Here is a 7,550-nt window from a genome sequence, read left to right as displayed (position 1 = left end):
AACCACGTCTTTGACATCCACTCAGGCGTCTCCGAGCTGCTTGGTAAGAGATCAGTCCAGTATATGTTAGCTTGACCTGACGTTTATATGAAATTAAATTTGGCTTATTAGTGGCCCTTGTGAAAATGAAGTACACTTTAGAATACTTTTAAAAAGAGTACTTTTAAGGAAATAATATACTTCAAAATAATTTACTAAAGTGCAAACTGAAATGCAATTAAATGAAAATCTATTGTAGTTTAAATTTTAATTAAATGCAATTAGTTGAACTAAAGAGTGCTCTTTGACCCACTTTAATGGGATTTAAAAATAGTTCACCCAAAAATGAAAATTTACTCACCTTCAGACCATCCAAGATATAGAAGTTTGTTTCTTCATAGGAACAGATTTGGAGAAATGTATCATTCCGTCATTTGCCCACCAATGGATCCTCTGCAGTGAATGGGTGCCGTCAGATTGAGAGTCCAAACAGCTGATAAAAACATCACAATAATCCACAAGTAATCCACACCACTCCAGTCCATCAATTAATGTCTCGTGAAACGAAAAGCTGAGTGTTTGTAAACATCATTAAGATGTTTTTAACTGTAAACCGTTGCTTCTGGCCAAAAACAATTACTTTATTCATAATATTGCTTTCCGCAGTGAAGAAGTTGTCTCATCTGAATCAGGAGAGAAATATGCACAGATCAAGCACTGTTTCCCCGTGAAAACAGTCCAAAGTAGTTCTAAACAAATGTGAAGGGGGTGCTTTTTGAAATGTTTGTGCTACAGGATCAAATCTAGTTGCTGAAAACCAATAGCAGTACCTTAGAGACCACTTAATAGCCATCCATAACACCCTAGCAATGTACTACAGGCCACTGGAATGTTGCTGAAAATCTGTCACAACTCACTTTGTTATATTTCTCTGCTTGTGTGCAGTGAATGGGAAGCAGGAGCAGGCGCTGGAGTCACTTCAGCTCTGTCTGAAGCTGCAGGATTCACGCAGTAGAGAGGAGCTCCGCAGGCTACTGCGCTTTATGGCACTCGCCGCCAGCCCTCAGGAGATCAAACTACACAAAGAGGTACGAATAATCTGGATAATACGGTTTGAGTGTGTTTTTTATGCTGTGTAATGGAGGAAATGAAGTGTTGATGTGGTTGATGAATAAATAAGAGCACTCTGATTTAGTTTCTGAAAGACATAGATGAACATCATAGTTGCAGAATGTGTTTGGAAATCACAAAATATGGAAAAAATGATCTGCACTGGAATTGATGTCGAACGTCCAGTATGTTTGCTGCGAAATCAGATCAGTGCACAGTACGACAGTGTTTCTATCGCACAAAAGTGTCATTGTTAAAAACTGAAACTAAAGTGAGCTTTGCAGTTGCCATGCTTGTGAAAAGACTGAATGAAACAACAGCCTCTTTTCTGCTTTCGGCCGATAATCATTTATTACACCTACATAAATACCATTCCTTCATCCCTACAGAAAGCTGTTTGTTTGTTCTGTTCTGTAGATAGAGAACCGAATGGCAGTGAAGAGGGCGTTCTCCAATGCTATTGTGTATGGGACTAAACTAGCCAAGGGGAAGGTTGATCTTCTGGTTCTTTTCATGACGGACAAGCACCATGACCTCTTCAAGGTGAGTCAGCAGCTCAGACTGGCCGCTAAAAACACTACAAAACTATCTGCACAGTGTGTGTGTGTGTGACAGTGCTGTTAACAAAATACAACCAGACACACACTGTATAATATACACTACTGTTCAAAAGATTGGGGTCTGTAAGAAATGCTGTTCTTTTGAACTTTCGATTCATCAAAGAATCCTGAAAAAAATATCATGGATTTCACAAACATTAAGCAGTAAAAACTGTTTTCAATGTTGGTAAAAATAAAAAATAAACTGTCATATTCGAATGATTTCTGAAAGATCATGTGGCACTGAAGACTGGAGTAATGATGCTGAAAATACAGCTCTGCAGTGAATGGGTGCCGTCAGATTGAGAGTCCAAACAGCTGATAAAAACATCACAATAATCCACAAGTAATCCACACCACTCCAGTCCATCAATTAATGTCTCGTGAAACGAAAAGCTGAGTGTTTGTAAACATCATTAAGATGTTTTTAACTGTAAACCGTTGCTTCTGGCCAAAAACAATTACTTTATTCATAATATTGCTTTCCGCAGTGAAGAAGTTGTCTCATCTGAATCAGGAGAGAAATATGCACAGATCAAGCACTGTTTCCCCGTGAAAACAGTCCAAAGTAGTTCTAAACAAATGTGAAGGGGGTGCTTTTTGAAATGTTTGTGCTACAGGATCAAATCTAGTTGCTGAAAACCAATAGCAGTACCTTAGAGACCACTTAATAGCCATCCATAACACCCTAGCAATGTACTACAGGCCACTGGAATGTTGCTGAAAATCTGTCACAACTCACTTTGTTATATTTCTCTGCTTGTGTGCAGTGAATGGGAAGCAGGAGCAGGCGCTGGAGTCACTTCAGCTCTGTCTGAAGCTGCAGGATTCACGCAGTAGAGAGGAGCTCCGCAGGCTACTGCGCTTTATGGCACTCGCCGCCAGCCCTCAGGAGATCAAACTACACAAAGAGGTACGAATAATCTGGATAATACGGTTTGAGTGTGTTTTTTATGCTGTGTAATGGAGGAAATGAAGTGTTGATGTGGTTGATGAATAAATAAGAGCACTCTGATTTAGTTTCTGAAAGACATAGATGAACATCATAGTTGCAGAATGTGTTTGGAAATCACAAAATATGGAAAAAATGATCTGCACTGGAATTGATGTCGAACGTCCAGTATGTTTGCTGCGAAATCAGATCAGTGCACAGTACGACAGTGTTTCTATCGCACAAAAGTGTCATTGTTAAAAACTGAAACTAAAGTGAGCTTTGCAGTTGCCATGCTTGTGAAAAGACTGAATGAAACAACAGCCTCTTTTCTGCTTTCGGCCGATAATCATTTATTACACCTACATAAATACCATTCCTTCATCCCTACAGAAAGCTGTTTGTTTGTTCTGTTCTGTAGATAGAGAACCGAATGGCAGTGAAGAGGGCGTTCTCCAATGCTATTGTGTATGGGACTAAACTAGCCAAGGGGAAGGTTGATCTTCTGGTTCTTTTCATGACGGACAAGCACCATGACCTCTTCAAGGTGAGTCAGCAGCTCAGACTGGCCGCTAAAAACACTACAAAACTATCTGCACAGTGTGTGTGTGTGTGACAGTGCTGTTAACAAAATACAACCAGACACACACTGTATAATATACACTACTGTTCAAAAGATTGGGGTCTGTAAGAAATGCTGTTCTTTTGAACTTTCGATTCATCAAAGAATCCTGAAAAAAATATCATGGATTTCACAAACATTAAGCAGTAAAAACTGTTTTCAATGTTGGTAAAAATAAAAAATAAACTGTCATATTCTGTGACAGTGTTGTTAACAAAATACAACCAGACATACACTGTATAATATACACTACTGTTCAAAAGATTGGGGTCTGTAAGAAATGCTGTTCTTTTGAACTTTCGATTCATCAAAGAATCCTGAAAAAAATATCATGGATTTCACAAACATTAAGCAGTAAAAACTGTTTTCAATGTTGGTAAAAATAAAAAATAAACTGTCATATTCGAATGATTTCTGAAAGATCATGTGGCACTGAAGACTGGAGTAATGATGCTGAAAATACAGCTTTGCATCACAGGAACAAATTACATTTAAGAAATATTCCCATACAAAACAGTAATTTTACATTTAATAATATTTGACAATATTACTGTTTTTACGATATTATTGATCAAATAAATGCAGCCCTGGTGAGCAGAAGAGACTTCTTTCAAAAAAGAAAAAATCTTAATCTTAATGACCCCACATGTTTGAATAATAGTTTTTATCAGCATATATAACAATCGTAATGGTCCTTGTATTTTTTTGTTTTTGTTTTTTTTAAATGAAACATTCGTCTGCCTTGTCAATAATTTAGGTCACTGTTCTATCATAAATTTGTGTTTCTGTGCCTGGAGTGAACTGACAGCATCTTTTTGCCCTAGATTCCCGTCACATTGCACAAACTTGTAAGTGATAAACTGGCCAGTATCATCAAAGGAACAGATCCCAATCTCATCACAGGTAAAACTACAAATATATGGAAAATTTATGTCAAGTCTTTCATGCTGGTTACTTTTTTTTTTCTTTTGTGCTTAATTTGTTTATTAAACTTTTACAATAATAACAGGAAGAAATGCAAGAGAATAGTGAAAAAATATTGTTCAGGTCCGTTAAATAATACTAACAGATACAACTTTTGATTTTAAAGGGGTCATATGATGCGATTTCAATTTTTCCTTTCTCTTTGGAGTGTTACAAGCTCTTGGTGCGTAAAGAAGATCTGTAAAGTTGCAAAGACTAAAGTCTCAAATCCAAAGAGATATTCTTTATCAAAGTTAAGAGTCAACCACGCCTACCTAAAACGGCTCGTTCTAACACGCCCCCACATGTCTACATCACTATGTGGGAAGATTTGCATAACGCCGCCCAAATGTTCACGACGAGCTTTGTAAAAATCGACGTATTTCAGAAAGGCGGGGCATAGAGGAGAAACAATAATGTACAGTATGTGGAAAATAATGTGTTTTTAACCTTAAACCGCATAAACACATTTCATTACACCAAATACACAAAATAATGTTCTTTTTAGCAGCATCATATGACCGTTCAGATTAATAACGTATTTGTAAATGTTGAAATTGACATTAACTGAGATTAATAGATGCTTTAGAAGTAGCTTTCATTGTTAGTTCATGTTAACTTATGCAGTTAACTGATGTTAACAAATGAGAACATTATTGTAAAGCATCATCGCAATCTTATCATAGTATATGTTTGTGAGACAAATTTGTAAATAAACACTGGTAATAATGGATGATCCTTGATTTGCTAAGAGAATGCATTTCAAATCTTCCCTCTCTTTCAGGAACAACGTACTGTCGCCGTCTGACTGGAAAAGATTACCTGGAAACAGTTCAGAAAACTACCAGAGAGGAGCTGTGGACGTTACTGAAAACTATTCATGAGAACTCGAAGCTCTCTCTGAAAGAGAAGCGCCGTCTGCTCGGACAGTTCTACAAAGGACATCCTGAAATATTTGTACAATATTTTGGCAACAGAATATCCGATGCTTATATTTAAAGGATCTTCATTTAATATTATACTGTATAATACTGTATGTAAAAAGTATCTTGTATGTTGTAAATATGTACATATTATAGAAAAACTGAATACTACTCTTATGTCTGTATTGATAAGGGAATGGGATTTGTTGGACAATAAACACATTTTACTTTTCTTTATCAAAATTTTGACAAAATTATATTACTACTACTTACCCTGAAAACCACATGTTCTCAGACCACAACTCAATCCTACATATAAATTCAAATACTTCAGAAAAACTAAGTATATCTTTAAATAAATAAATATATATATATATATATATATATATATACAAAGGTTACAAATGAAACAAGTTAACAGACTCCGAGTCCAAACTTGACTATAAGATATGAAAACAAAATCAGGCCAAATCTTCTTTCAAGATCCTCTTTCTGTATTTCACATGCTTTGAGTTCAACAGGGTCACAGGCTTTAGTGAGATTAAGGTAATTAAAGAAATTTAACCATGTATAGAAATGATTTGATACTTGCATTTGTAATTTCTCTCATTATAATATTTTTAAAGGGGTCATCGGATGCCAATTTTTCCACAAGTTGATATGATTCTTTAGGGTCTTAATGAAAAGTCTGTAACATAGTTTGGTTAAAATTTCTCAATGGTAGTGTAAAACAACACTGTTTTTACCCTGTCAAAAACAGCTCTTTTCAGAACCAGCTGTTTTCTTGCATGCCGCTTTAAATGCAAATGTGCTCTGCACGCCCCGCCCCTCTTTCCGAGCCGCTCTCTGAGGGACTGTTTACTTTAGCCGCATTCATCGTGAAACTTGCTAACTAGCACGTTATTAAGAAAGGCGATTTGCAAAGATTCACTAAAAAACCTTATACTCACTTCTTCTGGAGGTGAAGCTGGACCACGAATGATTCGCGTGAAGATAGAGGCATTTAGGTAGATCTGGGGCGTATTCCCTTCAGAAAAATATGTAATCCACTGCGTCTTCAGCGGCTCAGATGTTGGGAGTAAATGACGACTGCTATGTTCATTATTACATCCAACAACAGAACACCTCAATCGCTCAGGAGTCATTCTTGTCTACATCTGCTCCAGCGGTGAAACAATGGCGGACTGATGACAGTCACTCAGGGCGGAGCTAAGGTAAGACACCAGTCCAGTCTGTGCTGAAACGCTACTGTCAATCAAACTATCGTGGGAGGGGCCTGTCTGTGTGAGGTCACACAGACAGGCATCTGAGATCGGCTCGATTTGAGAAAGGGGAAATGATTTAACGAGATTAAAAATAAATAAATAAACACTGAGTGGATCTTTATCATTATAGGGTGGTTGTGTACACACACTGCCAACACACATTTCAGTTCAAACAGCTTGTAAAAGTGCATGTAGCATCCTATGACCCCTTTAACCTAAACTGTGAAGTATAAACTTGAAAATATTCTCCATGTATCATCAGGGTCGCTGAGTTCAGACGTCCAAACATTTCCAGTTACAGATTAATATTTTCTTTGTTGTTATGTAACGGGGATATCGTTCAGAATGGGTGTTTTGGAAGCACTGAAAGAAACGATCTCTGTTAAAAATTCCTGAAAAATTCTTCCTGCATGTGATGCTGTCAGTGTCTAACACTCTCCAGCTGCTCAGTTACAGAACAAAGACCAAATACTATAGGCATGAGTGTTTGAAAAGACTTTCACAGAGACAACGACAGCAGCAAACATCACGAGCTGCTAATGGTTAAACATCAGACTGATAATGGTGGATTATAAGAGACAAAAACAAAAAGCAACACATCTGCATGTGTTCAGAATATAAAGGCAGGAAATAGGTGGGTTAGTAATTACAGACAGATGCTGAAGGCTGTATTGTTGTGAAGGTTCATTGTCCAAGTGCATATCCTCAGTTTCAGTCTTCAGATAGTTGTAGATACATTTAAAGGGGTCATATGATGCTGCTAAAAAGAACATTATTTTGTGTATTTGGTGTAATGAAATGTGTTTATGCGGTTTAAGTTTCAAAAAACACATTATTTTCCACATACTGTACATTATTGTTTCTCCTCTATGCCCCGCCTTTCTGAAACTCGTTGATTTTTACAAAGCTCATCGTTCTGAAAAGCGAGGTGTGCTCTGATTGGCCAGCTATCCAGTGCGTTGTGATTGGCCGAATACCTCAAGCGTGTGACGGAAATGTTACGCCCCTTAACATACTGTGATGCCGTGTCCCGGCACGATGAGACAAAACCAATAAAACCCATTATTAACGGGGCATTTGTTGCATCCAGTGGGGACATAATTACTGATTATAATGACTTATACTGTCTGCGTAAACATAAAACCATGTCTGCATTTG

At 37.3% G+C, this 7,550-nt stretch overlaps 2 protein-coding genes across 2 annotated transcripts in view; both read left to right on the top strand.

Annotated features, from left to right (window-relative positions):
- Positions 1–1,701, top strand: part of LOC107602102 (DEP domain-containing protein 7-like) — an 11,668-nt gene extending 9,967 nt beyond the window's left edge. Inside the window, exons 5-7 of the mRNA XM_016294510.1 lie at positions 3–43; positions 925–1,067; positions 1,507–1,701. Of these exons, the coding sequence (XP_016149996.1) occupies positions 3–43; positions 925–1,067; positions 1,507–1,701 (379 nt within the window). The remainder of the gene's footprint in view (positions 1–2; positions 44–924; positions 1,068–1,506) is intronic.
- A 379-nt stretch (positions 1,702–2,080) lies between these two features.
- On the top strand, positions 2,081–5,353 carry LOC107602109 (DEP domain-containing protein 7-like). The gene is made up of 5 exons (XM_016294518.1): positions 2,081–2,094; positions 2,459–2,601; positions 3,041–3,166; positions 4,066–4,144; positions 4,989–5,353. Exons 2-5 carry the CDS (start codon positions 2,557–2,559, stop codon positions 5,201–5,203), a joined length of 465 nt encoding a protein of 154 aa, XP_016150004.1. The 5' UTR covers positions 2,081–2,094; positions 2,459–2,556; the 3' UTR covers positions 5,204–5,353.
- The last annotated feature ends 2,197 nt before the right edge of the window (positions 5,354–7,550 follow it).

Source organism: Sinocyclocheilus grahami, unplaced genomic scaffold (genome assembly GCF_001515645.1).
Source record: "Sinocyclocheilus grahami isolate Dianchi unplaced genomic scaffold, SAMN03320097.WGS_v1.1 scaffold319.1, whole genome shotgun sequence".
NCBI lineage: Eukaryota > Metazoa > Chordata > Actinopteri > Cypriniformes > Cyprinidae > Sinocyclocheilus > Sinocyclocheilus grahami.
This window is presented reverse-complemented; position numbering and strand designations above follow the sequence as displayed.